This window comes from Bombus pascuorum, chromosome 10 (genome assembly GCF_905332965.1).
Source record: "Bombus pascuorum chromosome 10, iyBomPasc1.1, whole genome shotgun sequence".
In the NCBI taxonomy this organism is placed as follows: Eukaryota; Metazoa; Arthropoda; class Insecta; order Hymenoptera; family Apidae; genus Bombus; species Bombus pascuorum.
Genome location: NC_083497.1, coordinates 11,275,265 through 11,291,991, shown reverse-complemented (window position 1 = coordinate 11,291,991; position 16,727 = coordinate 11,275,265). Strand labels below are relative to the sequence as shown.

At 29.8% G+C, this 16,727-nt stretch overlaps 6 protein-coding genes across 7 annotated transcripts; 2 read left to right on the top strand and 4 right to left on the bottom strand.

Annotated features, from left to right (window-relative positions):
* Nucleotides 1–84: 84 nt before the first annotated feature.
* On the bottom strand, nucleotides 85–2,290 carry LOC132911506 (G patch domain-containing protein 4). The gene is made up of 2 exons (XM_060968197.1): nucleotides 1,820–2,290; nucleotides 85–1,645 (listed from the first exon to the last, which is right to left on the bottom strand). Exons 1-2 carry the CDS (start codon nucleotides 1,866–1,868, stop codon nucleotides 189–191), a joined length of 1,506 nt encoding a protein of 501 aa, XP_060824180.1. The 5' UTR covers nucleotides 1,869–2,290; the 3' UTR covers nucleotides 85–188.
* A 151-nt stretch (nucleotides 2,291–2,441) lies between these two features.
* LOC132911501 (peroxisomal targeting signal 1 receptor) lies at nucleotides 2,442–5,705 on the top strand. 2 transcript variants are annotated; one of them, XM_060968175.1, is made up of 8 exons: nucleotides 2,442–2,707; nucleotides 3,024–3,394; nucleotides 3,489–3,936; nucleotides 4,021–4,564; nucleotides 4,636–4,804; nucleotides 4,882–5,039; nucleotides 5,103–5,270; nucleotides 5,347–5,705. In XM_060968175.1, exons 2-8 carry the CDS (start codon nucleotides 3,047–3,049, stop codon nucleotides 5,384–5,386), a joined length of 1,875 nt encoding a protein of 624 aa, XP_060824158.1. In that variant the 5' UTR covers nucleotides 2,442–2,707; nucleotides 3,024–3,046; the 3' UTR covers nucleotides 5,387–5,705. The 2 variants fall into 2 exon arrangements, with proteins under 2 accessions (XP_060824158.1, XP_060824157.1); XM_060968174.1 differs by having other exon boundaries at nucleotides 3,019–3,394.
* Nucleotides 5,706–6,923: 1,218 nt separating this feature from the next.
* LOC132911488 (BLOC-2 complex member HPS3) lies at nucleotides 6,924–11,281 on the bottom strand. The gene is made up of 3 exons (XM_060968142.1): nucleotides 7,396–11,281; nucleotides 7,191–7,305; nucleotides 6,924–7,120 (listed from the first exon to the last, which is right to left on the bottom strand). The coding sequence occupies exons 1-3, from the start codon at nucleotides 10,618–10,620 to the stop codon at nucleotides 6,939–6,941; spliced, it is 3,522 nt and encodes a 1,173-aa protein (XP_060824125.1). The 5' UTR covers nucleotides 10,621–11,281; the 3' UTR covers nucleotides 6,924–6,938.
* A 484-nt stretch (nucleotides 11,282–11,765) lies between these two features.
* LOC132911514 (borealin) lies at nucleotides 11,766–13,042 on the bottom strand. Its single transcript, XM_060968210.1, has one exon. It carries the CDS (start codon nucleotides 12,779–12,781, stop codon nucleotides 11,921–11,923), a length of 861 nt encoding a protein of 286 aa, XP_060824193.1. The 5' UTR covers nucleotides 12,782–13,042; the 3' UTR covers nucleotides 11,766–11,920.
* A 139-nt stretch (nucleotides 13,043–13,181) lies between these two features.
* LOC132911522 (leucine-rich repeat-containing protein 51-like) lies at nucleotides 13,182–14,207 on the top strand. The gene is made up of 2 exons (XM_060968225.1): nucleotides 13,182–13,582; nucleotides 13,672–14,207. The coding sequence occupies exons 1-2, from the start codon at nucleotides 13,465–13,467 to the stop codon at nucleotides 14,151–14,153; spliced, it is 600 nt and encodes a 199-aa protein (XP_060824208.1). The 5' UTR covers nucleotides 13,182–13,464; the 3' UTR covers nucleotides 14,154–14,207.
* LOC132911508 (cyclin-L1) lies at nucleotides 14,147–16,398 on the bottom strand. The gene is made up of 4 exons (XM_060968201.1): nucleotides 16,076–16,398; nucleotides 15,791–15,975; nucleotides 15,113–15,697; nucleotides 14,147–15,022 (listed from the first exon to the last, which is right to left on the bottom strand). The coding sequence occupies exons 1-4, from the start codon at nucleotides 16,304–16,306 to the stop codon at nucleotides 14,776–14,778; spliced, it is 1,248 nt and encodes a 415-aa protein (XP_060824184.1). The 5' UTR covers nucleotides 16,307–16,398; the 3' UTR covers nucleotides 14,147–14,775.
* Between the last annotated feature and the right edge of the window lie 329 nt (nucleotides 16,399–16,727).

The following is a 16,727-nucleotide window of genomic DNA, read 5'->3' as shown; positions in this document are numbered from 1 at the left end:
TATTATTCCATAAAATTTTAATAAAAAATACCATACTTAGAAAATATTTAAAAAATTATGTTTAGAAAATAAATACGCAGTAGATATTTTATACGTATTACGACATAATTATTGTATGCATAAATATTTATACACAATTATTACAAATAATTATGTAAGTATATGTGTATTTAGGGACAATATTCTGTTTAAATACTTCTTAATAATATAAGTGCATCTTGTATCCTTTTCTGTTTCATAACTGGATCCCTTTTAAAATCAATACAAAATAATTTCTGTAATGCTTTCTCTACTTCTTCTTCGGTATATTTTTTTGAAGCAGATTCTTCGGTATTAAGACGTACAGCCTTTAAACTTTCTGTTAATTGATCTAATTTAATCTTTTCTTTTTTATGTAACTTTGACCGTTTCTTTTTCTTTATTTTAGCATTTAAATAATCCACTTTCTTTTTCAAGTATGCATCTGATGTATTTGGAAGAGTCTTGGCTGTATCAACTTGCTTTACAGCTAATTCATTACAAGAATGTTCTGTTTGAAATTTGATATCTAATGTTTTAATATCTTCATTGTTGATCAAAGGTAAGTCTGATTTATTTTTATGTGATCTTTTAAATTTCTTTGCTTGAGTACCATGCAATTCATCTTCCCATGTATCAGTGATATTAATGAGATTATCTTGATCTTTCTTCTTTTTTAATTTCTTCTTCTTCTTCTTCTTTTCACTTTTTTTTGTTGGTAAAGATGTATCTGTATATTTGTTTTTAGTATGATCATTTATTTGATCCTGAATGTTTTTTTTAGCTACAGAATGCACTACATACTTTAATGTATTATCTTCTCCTTTTTCGGCACTTTCAATATCACAAGAAATTGAACTTCTCTTTTCTTTCTCTCTTTTCCTCTTTCTACATTTTTCTTTATTTTGCTGTTTTAATTCTCCTTTTACTGTGGCATGTATATTTTTTTTATCACTATCACTTACATTACATGAAATATCTAACTGATGACTTAAGTTATTTATAAGTCTTTTATTCTTTCTATTAGTGGTTTTACTTTTTTTTGGAATCATTACGCTTTCAATAGAAGTCGTTGGTAATACTATATTTTCATCATTAATCTCTTCATATTCATTATTATGGGATATGATATTGTTTTCCAATTTCATTGTGTTTAGTAAATACTTTTCTTGTTCGGCAATTCTCTTCAATTTTCCATTTAATTCTAATCCATGTCTGGCTCCTTTGTGGGCAGTTCTACCACAACATAATTTAAATAACTCTTCATCTAATAAAGAAATATGTTTGATATCTTCTTTGATATCTTGTTTTTTATGCATATTAGAATTATTTTCCAGTATTAAATTGCCATTAAGTAATGTAGTAGTTTTAAGAAAATTTCCATATTTAGATTCATTTTTATTTAACTCTTCTTTAGGAAGATCATTAGTTGTATTTTCTTTTGAAACAGATATCAAAACTTCATCAGCTTGTGATTCAACTTTGATACTACGAGCTGCTTTGTTAAAAGCATTTTCCCACCAATTATTCCAATCTGTATCTTTATATCCCACTCCTGCTGTATCAAATTTTAATTTTTGTTTTAAAGGTTCTGTAATGCCACTTTCATATTTACCTAAACCTTTACCTATATCAATAAAAAGTGAAAAAACATTTACAAATGTTTATTATAAAATTTACTTAACAAATTTATTTAACAACGAAGTAGATGAATAAAAATTTAAATACATAAGACTCTAAAGGTATTAAATGTAATAGTTATAACCATTATTATATCATAATAATGCTTGTAAAGTTGTACCTTCCTTCCAGCCATATTTCATAAGCTGAGACTTTGCAAAGTCATTCATGTTTGAACTTTCGTTACTATAATCTTATACTAAAAATGGTTATTTTAACAACTTACAAACACAACATAATTTACGAATGATACACGTTTTTATTAACTAGAAGCAGAATTTACCTAGTGAATGAAAACTATGCTATTTTCTGGATATTCTACACATTGAAATTTTCATAACATCCGTATTGTGGCGCTACTATACAAATGTAAGCTAGTCTGCGATTCACAGAAATTTTGTCCAATTTTAATATCTAAGGATTTTTCATAAATATTTTCTTTTTTAATATTTTTATTTTTATTATTTTAACATAAACATTTCATTATTAATTTCAATTTTTTGCTCTTATATCAATAATATTTCTTTGTATAGTATCTTTTATACATATTATTTATATGTACTTTGTTAATAAAAAAATCCTAAAATAAATATTAAACATGAAATGATGTTATCAATATTTTTAGGGATTATATAATACTATTAGACGAACAGCTTTTATTTAACTAAAATAAAATATATTAAAAATATATTTTAGTACTGCGTATGTATCATATACCACACAAAGAGGATGCTCAAGTCTTCAGATAGATCTGCAACTTGTCCACGGTTTGACGTTCGTTAGCCAACAAACACATAAAAAATGGCTTTATAATACTCGTCTTGTCTTAACGTTACATTTGCCATGATAATACACCATTATACAACGAAATTTATTCGACTTATAGTACCAATATTGTTCGATGGCAAGGAAATGAACAATTTCAAACAGTAGATTTGATGAAACACATTTAATATCTCGTAACAATATCATCGGAATATTTAATTATACATATTAAGAACGAAACGAGGTTTGTGAACTTTATACCTTTACCAATATTTGTGATATTTTACGAAATTTGCATTCATTTCTACTTTTATATAATATCATTAGATTCTAATGTTGTATAAAAAAATTTTACGCAAACATTTTATCTCAATTATACCTTCATTCGATATTTAATATCGAATAAAATAAATGAAATTAATAAGCATCTTACTTTAATTGATTGAATTAATGATATTAATGTTGTAGAATTATTTTACTATAATATAATGTTTCTAGATATATTTTGTGCATTATTACTTTTTATTTTCAAAAATAACACATTTTTTAAATCAGTTTAGGTAAATATTGATACTATAAAAAGATGGCATTGCGTGAATTGGTGGAGGGTGACTGCGGTGGACCCAGTTCTTTAATTCATTTAACATCACATTTTGTACGTGATCATGGATTCAAAGAAGAAGGAATACGTCATCCTTTTGATCATGTGGAACCTTTCCAAGCTTCAGATTCAGATCAGTTAGTTAAACAATTTTTAGAAGAAAATCCTTCATGTCCTCAAACATTTAGAATGGATAATTTATTGCAAGAAATGCGTGAAATTGATCAAAATATTCATCCACCTATAGCAGCACCAGGAGTTGCTCAAGAATTAACCAGTTTAGATACAGCTTGGGCAAATCAATATCTTGAATCAGGACGTCATTTTAATGTAATTCTCATTTTACCATTGGAATTCATATATTAACAGCATTATAGTATAAAACAAATATTTATTACAAATTTGTATTTTCTAATTAATACAGGAACACCATGCTGATGACATTTGGCATCATGAGATAGAACAGAATTCAAACATTATAACTCATCAAAAACATGAACTTGGATTAGGACCAAAATGGGCAGAAGAATATATAGAACATAGCAAAGATACTATACAGAATAACATAAATATGGAACACCCAACAGAAGCAATAGAAAACAGTGATAATCCTAATTTTGAATATTCAAAGTTTATGAAATTTATGAAACAGGAAGGAGATGTTCCCATAAAAAATAATGAAGAATCACTGCCAGATGTTCAAAATACAAGTAAAGACTGGACAGAACAATATGAAAAAGATAATCAAAAGACTGAAGACAAAATTTCTATCAATAATAGTCAAGAAAATGAAGTGACAGCTAAGGTAGAAGAAGAAGTAGCTGTTGCTAGTAATTGGATAGATGAATTTCAAAAAGAAAATATTTCTTCAGGTTGGTAGACATATTAGTATCAAGTTAGTATCTGTAACTAATTCTCCTTATAGACATATTTATAAATACAAACTTTTATTCTAGAGACAGATAATTATGAATCTACATTCTTGAAGTTTCAAAATGAGTGGGAAAAGATTTCATCATCTGGGGAACTATCTTCCAAGCATCCATGGCTTTCAGAATATGATACTTTTTATGATCCATTTAAAGATTATGAATTTCATGAAGAAAATCCTATGAAAAATTTTCCCAATGCATTAGAAGAGGGTAAAAAAAGATTGGAAGCTGGAGATTTACCAAGTGCTATACTTTGCTTTGAAGCAGCAGTACAACAAGATGATAAAGATTCAGAAGCTTGGTTACTCCTTGGTAAAACTCAAGCTGAAAATGAACAAGATCCATTGGCTATTTCTGCTTTAAAACGTTGTCTAAGTTTGGATCCTATAAATGGTGCTGCTCTTATGGCGCTTGCAGTTTCATATACAAATGAATCTTACCAAAACCAAGCATGTGTAACACTTAAAGAATGGTTACTAAAAAATGAAAAATACAAGCATCTATCAGTACGAAAGTCTAGTAGTCCCGAACAACAATCAAAATCCAATGTGTCAACTATTTTATTTGAGTAAGTAATAATTAGTTTAACAAAATACACATATATAGAGTAATATCTAATATTCTTCTTACTTTTTCTAGTGATGTACATGAAGAGGTAAAAGATCTTTATATTCAAGCTGCACGAATGAATCCATGGAATGAAATAGATGCCGATGTACAGTGTGGATTAGGAGTCCTTTTTAATTTATCTAATGAATATGATAAAGCTAGCGATTGCTTCCAAGCAGCGCTGCAAGTACGCCCTGATGTATGTATTAAATCAATCTTTTGTAATGCATATTAGCAAATGTTAATATATTATCGAAAACGTAATATTTTTGGAAGGATTCTAGATTATGGAATAGATTAGGTGCAACTTTAGCTAATGGTCAAAAATCGGAAGAAGCTATAAATGCGTATCATCATGCTTTAAAATTATCACCTGGATTTATTAGAGCTCGTTACAATCTTGGAATTTCTTGCATTAATCTTGCTGCATATAAGTAAGTAAAATTTTTACATTATGTGTAATTTTTTACATGATTGAATTATTTATTTTTCTACAGAGAAGCAGGTGAACATCTTGTAATAGCGTTAAACCAACAAGCTGCTGGTCGTGGAGTTCACGGTGAAAACTTTTCACCGAAAGCGATGTCGAATACCATTTGGTCAACACTGAGACTTGTCATTTCGCTTATGCACAAATATCACTTAAATGAAGCTATAGAAAACAGGTATGGTTAATAAATATTTTTTAATAAAAACTATTAAATTTCATTATATAAACGGTCGTACTCTTTATTATTTCAGAGATCTAACAAGGTTGAATAAGGAATTTGAGATTGTATAAAATATTGTTGACTTCACCTGTTAAAAAGTATAAACTCTTTTTAACTTAGTGTATAAGGTATCGTAAAATAAAGTAATTAAAAATATTTTTCGTAGTTGAAAAGTGTACATAAAAAAAAGCAACATTAAAAAGATGCTGTCATATAATTTCTTTGTTATAAGAAGGGTTAAGTCACATATATTAGATGTCAAAAAACTAATTTGTTGGACACGTTTGGTAGATACACAACTTTTTATTGTTTTATCTTATATAAATTAAAAACGATTATACTATAATAAAATTGTTATGCATTTAATAAGAATTAGTTAAAATAATTGAATCCCTGAGATAAAATATTTCAACAAAGAAAAATCGACGGTAATATACATAAAAAAAAAGAAACGGAACGAGCGATCCTAAAACAATAAAATAATTTCCATCCTTCTTTTCCTTTCTTTCTTTAAATAAATAAATAGTATTATGAAAATATGATTACATAATAAAGAAGCGTTCTGATATGAGTTACATCTATGTATTATTTCTTTATAATTTATAAATATCATAGATCACTTCTAACATAATTATATTACATTTGTAACAAAGAGAAATTAATCCTAAAGGCACATTAAAGTTACATATAATGTAACATTCAGAAAGTGATGAAAATACATTATAGGATCAACAAATATAATAAAAAGTAACTACCTTAGCAATACGTGATTTCCTAAACACATGCCACCCCGCCCTTAGCGGTTAAAATATAAACAATTTTTAACAAATTCTTAGAAATATTCAAACAGCAGTCAAAAATACAATGATCGTTACTACAAAATTTCTTAGTTCAGTGTACAAAGCAATCTATTACATTAAATATTATATATAACATTGTAAAATTTTAATATCTATATGCTTGGTTCTCTGTATAAACTTTTCATAATTATGATTCAACTATTTCATTAGCTAAGGGAAAGATAACATACGTCTAGATATAATACAATATATCTATATAGAACATTTCAACAATCAATAATAGGTGAATTAATTTTATCTATAGTATTTGTCTTTAGTTTCTGACAATTTGTTATATATAATACAACTTTTTATCCATAAAAAATCTTATGCGTGACCAAGATTTTAATCAAGATCGAGCATTTTAAATAATCACATTAAAATAAACGTGTACTTTTAAAAATATACAAATGATGAGTATATTCAATAACGATTTGTAAATTTATAGTTATATTCAATAAGAAAAAAACACCTATATAAATGAAAAAGGTGTCTGAAATGTGAGATCACAGAGATAGAAAGTCACTAGTTACGTTAAACGCCAAGTAATTTTAAGCAAAAAGTTATAATTTGTGAAAGTCGTGCCATATGAAAAAGTATCGTTTTCAATAAATTCGATTAAGTATAATTTGTTTCGAATCTATTTTCTCTAGAATGTATAATTTTTGTGCAACACAATTTTTTGTTGCATTTAGATCATATGTTTTTTTTCTTTATAATTGAAATAAAATTGGACCTATGCTATCATCAAATGACGATAAAATTGATCAGTAGAAATTAGCGCTCACAATTTTAAAGTCGATAAAAGTTGTTGTCCAGTTTCTATTATTAAAGATTTAACATGTTCGGCGTGCATAATTTGATTACACATTTCACTGCATTTTTGAAATGTTATTACATCATCTTTTGGAAGAACACGGTGTAAACTTTTTAAGGACAACGTATGTGGTAGATAATTCAAAATTGCTAAAACGATAAAAAGTATATTATAATACAATTTAATATACTTCAGCATAAATATATTGAAAAAATTTACCTTTCATAATTTGCGTGTATAAACACTGCAATTCTTGTCGAGAGTTCGATACAGCAATCTTATTTTGCGTTAACTCGATTAAATACTTCCATTCAGAATCTTTAGTATACATGTCCTAAATTTGTAACACAATTTTATGAGATTCAATCATAAAAACAAATTGAAAATACCGTAAAAGTAGTGGATTGAAATATATGGTATTTACCTTTGCATACTGCACAATAACTTGAGGACAATTATCCATTAAAAGTGTTGTTGCTTCTTCAGTATTTTGAATGCACAATGCTTTTAAAGATAAACTGCCATCAATCTCTTGTGTTTCAAGAAATTGCTTAACTTCATATAAGCACTCATTTGGTATAAAATCACAAGATAATACAGACTGTAATTTAAACAATTCCGTTGGTATAGTTTTTTCAGAGTCAGTCTTATCGATATCAGTTAAATCTTTTAGATCGCTCACATTCAAAACTTTTTGATAATCTTTCGCATACGGTGGCATCCCGTTTAGATAGTGAGGTCTAAACTTCACAAATATGAAGTTATCATAATTTTCTTGTACGTTTTCTTTATTTTCTATTTTGTACACTTTTGTTTGTGTTAACTTTCCTAAGTATGATCGTACTAGTAGCTTAAAAGCTTCAACCAAAGCGAAATCCGTGCGTATTTGATTTTTATTTATAACAGACGAATCTATAATCAATTTTGTACTAAAGTAGTTGTGAAGATATTTTTCGAGAAATACTTGTAATGTCATTGCTGCATTATGCCCATCTCGTCCTACTCTTGATGGTAAATATTCTAAAAACACCTGTATAATTTGATGAAGAGATAAGATTCCATCCTCTTCGATTAATTGTATTAGAATTTCAGCAAAGGTTGAATTTTTCTGACGCATTAACGTTCCGGCGAAATCTGAGAACGTGGGAATCATTGGACTTCTCTTTTTCATCGCCGTCATATCAAACAACAGGTCCCAGTGCTCTAAAACTATTTTCTTGACACATAATGCTGAGACTGGTTCAAGTACTTTCTCTGCTTGTTCTTGTTTTTCAGCTTGTATGTATAAGAGTGCCAAAGCTAACTTGACTAATTCGTCCGTTTCATATAATAACAAAAGATGTATTAGTTTTTCTGTAGTATATTCTCGTAATACGGGACTACTGAAGATCAATTTCAATAAGTCTGGTTTCTTTAATTTACATATTATTTCTACAATATTAAATCCTTGGAACAAGGCATCTGCTTCAGAACCACTTTTCATCGTGAAAAGTATATCAGTTAAAAAAGTAACGAGACCCGGTGCATCTTGACTTGATTTCCTAGATAATACTTCTGAAGGTTTTAAACCCGACATTTTATAATAGGGTATACAGAAATCCCAATCTGAGTCATATTCGGAACGAATATAATAGTCTCCAAGCAGCGCACATGATTGATTATACAAGTTCTTCAATTTCAATCCATTTTTATTTGCGATATCATCAAACTCATTAATGTCTGAGCAATTATACACAGCATCTTTAGCTAAACGTATCAAAGCATGAGCCTCTCCTAACAAATGTCGGTATGTGCTAGGACTAGAAGATTTATGACTCCTCGCTGCGTTTAAAACATCGTAATACAAATTTTCCAATTTAGGTAAAATTAAAGAATACAAAGTCCAAGAGTTTTCTGCTTTGGCTAAGAGAATTAGATAATTTTTACTATGTAATAATTTCTGTATCCCCAGAAATGGCCTTAATCCTATTAAACAAACAGGCTCAGAGACAGTAGGGCATGTAACTCTTACATTTTCTATATCATTAGACATTCTAGCAACATGATGAGATAAACGTAGCGTGTAAGATTCAAGACCAGCTTCAGTCAATGCATGCAAAGCAGTATGCTCCAAAGCTACGTGATTAACAGGTGCAGTAAATGGATAAGTAGTTAAACAAGTTGCATCTGTAGGATTTGAACTAGTGGCAGAAAAATGATAAAGATATCCTTCTTGCAGTGTGCATAAGAAGCAGCTTACGCCCTGCAAATATGTATATTTATCTGATCTGAGGATTGATTTTTTTAAACAAGAAGTATTACACTCCTTCCTCATGTATAATGGCTTCAATAAAGAGCAGCTGAACAGTTCAGAACTTCCATCAAGTTTATTATTAGCTGCTATTACTTTAAGAGACAACAAATTTTTTATTGTATAATTTTCTGACCATCCTAAATCAGGAGAATTCGTTTTAATTATAATCCTTATTTCTGATGGGTTTAATACGAAAGGACTTAATGTATGCCCAGGTCCTGCTCTTTCCAAACTTATAGATGGTAAATTTATAGTCAAGGGTTGTGAATTTCCATCTACAACTTCTTGGTCAATTAATCTTTGTAATTCATCCTTTTCATTATACACTAAATGATCCAAATTTATAACAGTATCGTTATTATTAGATTTTATTTTTCTGAAATCTCCTGTCTCCAATTTACTCCATATACTTGTTTTGGAACTTCTATGTCTCCTACCTTTAAATTTTGTACTTATTCCACTAGAATCATTGTTTTCTGATACAATAAAGTGCAGATCTTGACTAGAACTTTTACATTTTGAATTCATTCCTTGCAATATTGTGTTATCATCTTGATTAGTCATATTATTACTGTTTTCCACAAGGGAGGAATCAGTGGATATAGATGTTTTATCAATAGATGAAGAGTTTGTGGAAGTTAGAGAACTCAATTGATCAATATCTTCATACATTGAATTAGTCAATCGAAAAACACATAAATTTGTTTTATCCATAATTGATATGAAGTCTTCAACAATTTCCATGTGTGTAGGAGAAAATGAAAAGCCTAAGGACCATGGTCGAGCCTCAAAATCTATAAACTTCATCTTTGATACTTGCTGTGTTTCAATTTTAAATTCATGTAAAATAGCACTATTTCCGGAAGCCACTAGGAGGTTGCCAGTACTTTGACAGCAAGCAATGAGTGTAGGTTGCACATTTAATGGCAACTCTATCATTTCTAAGCTATTCAATGGTCGATTTAAACTTGGAGTAACACGCCCAGCTATTCTAGCACGCATAGGTTGACTTTGATCTTTCACCATAGCCCAGTTAACATAAATTCTAACAAAATTATTAATTGTTTTCCCTGTATGATTATTAATGCTTGCATCTCTAGATAATTTTGATTCTAACGTTACAACATAATCTTCTTTGGTGCAGTGCACCATTTGATTAATCATATCAACTGTTGGAAAAACAGTATGTAGTTTAATATCAGACATCATCAATTCCCAAACTTCGACACAATGAGTTGACAATGCTAGGAGTAGCATTTCATGTCCAGATGCATTTGCTATACAACTTGCAGTTGGCTCCTCAATTTGAGTGATATTTTGCCCCAGAAAATTATGTACTGTGATTACACGCACCATGTTGACGTTTGTGCTAAAACAGCTCTTTAAACATACCTATTTTACGTATGAAAGAAAATTACTATATTTAATTATAGTAAATTGATCACCTTTTCAACTAAATTGAACATGAATTCAAGTTAATAATTATTTTGTTTAAATCTGATATAAAACCTATACTTTTTTACATTACTACATGATGTGATCGAACAATATTTAAAGATGTAAATTATTATAAAATTCGTTGAAGGTTATTTTGCATTTTTAAACTATTAATACACAAGTTACTTGCGAAATGTGTGACAGAATAATAAGTTCGTTGTTATTTTGGATTTTTCAATATCAATGAGATATAATATATATATAATTAAGCGTAAGAAGATATCACCGAAATATCGCTTTCTTTCTGCTCCGATTAATAGGTATATATCTTAGACCGCCTAAAAATCCGTGTTAACGAACTCAATGACGCGTACTTTGACATTTCTAATTCATGTTTTATACATTTAATATCATCATTATGTGACAAACATTGAATATTGAAAGTGACAAATTACGATAAAGTACGAGAAAACCAACTAACGTCGTATGGAAATGAGCACTACGATATTTTATACATGATTTTGTACAATCTAAAAACACTACGAATATCACAAAGTAGAAGAATGCAAATATAGCTCGTTCGTTTGACAGATCTTTTAGTACGCGCATGTACACTAATGGTTAGAACATAATCGTGCTACATATGCGCTCTACTAGTTCTTGCCCGCCAAATGCGATAAATATGCTGTTTTAAAATGTAAGGTAATTATAAAATATAAAATGCAAAAGAACTCTGTCCAGAAATAGCTAAAATGATATAGTATATATATAGTATATATATAAAAATATATATAAACGAGTAATCTAAATATTAATTTTTGTAACGATTCTTTAAAATACATCCTATAATAAATTAGATATGTTCAAGTTACAAATCACAATTCATCTTTTAATTTTTATTACATGAAAAATTATACATATACATGCATTGTTATCATATTGGTCTGATTTTAAAATATCAATTTTCTTATTCTATAATCATATGTTATATTAATTAATATGTTATACAATTATCATTATCATAAGGTATAAAAAGATTGCAACAAATACTAATCAAATATATATTAAATGAACATATAATAACATTTATTTCATTCGTTATTTGCAATAAAATTACGACACAATCCAAAAGATACTTTGATCTAAAACCAATTTCATTGACACACAATGACAATGTGAGAAATGGATCCTATAAAAATCTACCTTATGATTATCTTAATTATTTTGTTGAGATAACTTTCTCAATGTGACTTTTTAGAGTTTCTAGCTGTTTCATAGTTTCTGCATCTAATGTAGGAATGTGTGACATACGTAAACCATCATTAGGTAATAAGGACATAACATTGCCATTACGCAAAGGTACATTAATGTTAGCAATGTCTTCTTGAATAACCGCAGAAACCAGTAAGGGGCTACCTTGCATGCTAAGAACCATTTCTCCTTGCCTTGGACGTCTTAATACATTTAATGGTGTATTAGGTTTTATTTTTGGAGTTACAAGATCAAATTCATTGAACCCAGGTTTTGTAGCAGCAGGAGTTCTAAATTTATCAATTTTCATAGATTCCTTGATATGTTTCCTTGTTGTCTTCCTTATAGTTTCTTGGTTTATTTCACTAAGCTTCATTTTACTATTTCTTGAGGTACTACGTGTTCTTCTAGTAGTAGGAGGTGCGACTTTTTTAGCTCTTGATGTACGCGTTGTTGTAACACCTTCAGTAACATATCCATCGTCTGTCCCGTTAGTAATTCTTTTACCAACTTTCTTTCTTTTCTCCGTTGGAAGCAATCTTAGTGAACGGTCATCGACGGACGACGAAACTTCATTACAATTTTCTTTCTCTTCACCGGCCTCACAATTGAGTATCTCGCCAAGAGTCATCTGTCGTATTTCAGTCGGAAGCCGAGATAAGGTAACATCAACAAAAGTTTCAAGACCTTTAATCGCCATTTTTGATTCTGCCTCCAGCTTAGATATTCGTAAATGTGCCTGTCGTTCAAAATCTTTGATTAATAAGTCACTTTCTTCTGCAGAGTGCCGTTCTTGTTTTGGTTTCCGAACATGTTTTGTGCGCGGCATCTTTAGCAGGAAAAAGGTAAGGAATATAACCAAACTGCTTCTTTGCTCCTTTTATCACACGTGATTTATTCAAGCTTAAACTAAATGTGAACTTACATATAAATATTATTCACAAATTCCTTACATTAAAATTTGACTTACATTAAAATGTTTTCAATCTATCTTACCGCCGTTAACAGTTTATAATTCGATAGCAATGATTATAAAAAAGTACAGAACGACAAAATGGTTAAAGAATATGTACAAAGAGCAACCTGTCGCCGTTTACACGTATTACATTCTATGTGTTCAAAAATACACTTCAATCAGTGTACTCAGTTCGATTTAAATTACGCGAAGAAAAAAACCCGCGTCAAATTTCTTAGGTTGCGTATTATTTTATTTCTCATAACTATGAGCTGTTAAAGTAGTTAAATTTATTCATAAAATTATATAAGTAATTAAAATTATTACTTTTTGTTTTAAGTTATATACATAACGGATGTATGACAATAATTATTGGATAAATGACTATCTATATAAAAAATTATGGAGACAAGAATTTTAGACGAAGAACGAAAGTTTTAGTAATGATATTAAGAATTGGCAAATAATTTCAAGTGAACGTTTCGCATACATTCTTAATATTAATATTGGCATAGTTTCTCCAAAAGTTGTCAAGACCTTATCATTCAAACATTAAAATGGACACTACCATATATTATGAAAAACCACTTTCTGATTATAGACGAAATGAACGGCAAGAGATGTTGATAGCTGCTCCATTAGACTTGTCATTCAAAAAAGCAACCACAATGAATGGTATGTTAGTAATATGATGGACTATTAAAATTATATATTTTCTGAATTCAAAGATAATATTAATAAAAATTTTTATTTTGTTACAAGAGAATTGGCAAATAAACGTCCACAAGCAGTACGAACGGGTAAAATTCCGTTACGAACAGCTGCAGATCGTTTTGTAACATGTTCTTTGTGGTTAAGCAATAATTCATTGACATCAATGTTCGGATTTGAAAATCTTGCACAAAAACTTCTCGATGATCCATCGCACCTTAGTTGGCTCGATCTTTCTTTCAATGAGATAGTACAAATTGCTGATGACATTACACATTTTCCGAATTTAAAAATTTTTTATTTGCATGGAAACAATATTTCGGATATAAATGATGTTGTAAAATTGAAAAAGTTATCAACTCTTAAATCTTTAACGCTACATGGAAATCCCATTGAAAATCTTCCATATTATAGAGGATACATCGTTCACATTCTTCCACAATTAACAACGCTAGACTTTTCAGCAGTACTATCAACTGAGAGGAAGAAGGCAGCACCGGCTGGATTTTACAAAATAATATATGGTAGTACATGAATATAAAACTTTATTTTCAAGTTTTGTATTAAATACACGCCTTCTTAAGTATCATTACTTGTAATATTGTGTACCATTTAAAATGTACCATCTTCCTTGAGGTACATGTGACTTATATCTTAGATTTAAAACCTACTGTTATCATCATTAAATTAACTCAAGATACCGTACAATAGAATCGATTGTTCTATTTAAATTGTATTTTAACCCATTTGCATCATGACCCTACTCAAGAGGACTGGTTCCTATCACAGCGCGCGGTCGGTCGTAGGTGCAGTAAAAGACATCCGAATTCTTCATTGAATTTATCGAAAATTTACTGTTCAAAACTATTGGTAGGCAATGTTAATTCGTAAACATTGTATCTTACATTCTTTCTAACAGAGAAAAAAAGTAAAAATTGTTTAAATTAAAATGGAAATAAAAAAGAACAGTTGCAGCGCGCGTAATAATCCGCGCTTGCTGATAGAAAACAGTCGTCCGCAGTAATTTGTGCTTGGATACAAATAGATTGATCAACAGAGATAAAAAAGGCCACGTATTATAGTACAAATTGAATACAACTTGTTCACGGAATTGCAATATTCCTTTTTGCAATGTACATGATAGTCCTCTCATACATTCAATGTCGTCTGTGCTTACTGCGGTGTTTACTTGATTTTTCTACATCTCTATCTCGAGATCGACTACGCGATCTATAACGACTACGTGATGATTTATGACTGCCAGATCGTCTTCGCTGAGCCTTTTTCGGTTTTCGAGATCGTCCATGACTATGACTGCGAGATCTGCTTCTACTATGTCTCTTCCTCTTGGAATGCTTTGTTCCTTCGCCTCTAGATGGTGAAGTACTTGGTGATTTTGATCGCCTAAAACAAGGTAAACATGATTTTGGACATTAATTACATTCTATTACATTTTATTACATTTTATTTTCTCACTCTTTCACGACATCATACCTGGGTGACTTTGTTCTTTCTGGAACAGCATGCGTACCACTGCGGCTAATGAATCCACCCCAGGCATTATGATGTTTAGGCAGTGGTGGGCTAGGTGTGTGACTATCTACATCCCCACTTCTTGCTTTGGTTCTTGCTTCCTCGTATTGTCGACGAAGTTCTTCTACTCGTTTCTCTAACTGTTCCGGTTTAACATGAGGTCGGTAATAAAGTCGTAATATACGACGGCAAACATCTCTAATAGCAGATTCGTTAACTTTAAAAAGAGAAAACCAAGGAGGTGAACTAGGTAGAGGTAATTGTAGCTGTCTTGCTCCCAAATATACACATGCGCAAGCAACAGTTTCTGGTTGATGTCTTAAGAACACATCAGATCTTAAAGAATCATTCATATAATTCCAACATTGTTGCATTAAAGCCTGATTTTTTTCATGTCCCAGTACTTGTAAATACATAACAATAATTTTGTGAGGGTGTTTTACATGGACGCAGAAACCCAACTCCTTTAAAACTCTCCTTTCAGATTTAATTACTTGATTCTTTAGGGCTACGTAATTCTGATCAAGTATTACGGGTTGTATTGGTCTATAAAAAAAAAAAAAAAGAACAAATATAGTACATTATTGTTATTCATATATATAAAATTTAATAACATTAAAAACAAAGTATCATACTTACTTTTGACTGGAAACTTGTTTTATGTGATTAAACACATTGATAACATCCCTGATACGTCTCGGGGCCTCTTCGATTTTACTAGCTAAACAAATACAACCCATTGCAGTTGTTTCCATATTATGTCTAACTAACGATTTACTGTAATAAAATCGTTGAAATATTACTTGTCCTGTGGCCATTGCAACCTATTCAAAAAGATAATAAAAGTAGATATTATGTGTTCCGAGGTTATAGAGGTTATGGCGTTTACAAACATTTTGTTTACTTGTGAAAATAATTACTAACCTGTGGTAGTTTCAGTAAAATACCAGCAGTTTGTATCAATTCGCATCCTAATATCCTTAGATCGGTTTCAGTTTCTGCATCTAGTCCGTCTAAATGCGATGGCGTCGAGTTTAGTTTTTCATCAGGTAAAAGACAATTTTGAAGCGTTAGCACGATTTTTCCATGAGCTTTCGTATTAACATTTACCGTACTTTTTGCCGGTATCGCACAATTTTCTTTCACGTTACTCATTTCAACTTATATTAATTAAACAAAGGAAATGTATGTTTATTCACGAATTTGCGATGAAAAAGGTTAGACTACCAATTTCTTCGACAACATGCCCCCGCTATATAGCGTGCATCTAAGCGTGTTTGTTTCAAGAAGTGACTTATATAGAATTTGTTTATTCTGTGGCGCTAGTGTCTACTTTTGGTAATCAAGCGAAGTTTTAAAAATTCGACTTTGTCAAGCATTTTTATTAAAAAATACGTTTCAAAAAAAAAATACGTATTATTCTCGTTATAATAAATTTAATATAATAAATTTATTAATAATAATAATTTTATTTCTGCGTTTCTTGCTTTGGAAAGTTTGAAGTATAAAGTTGTAGAATGGTTAAATATAATTGGATATAAGACTTGCAATATCAAATAAAAGTCAAAATATTGTA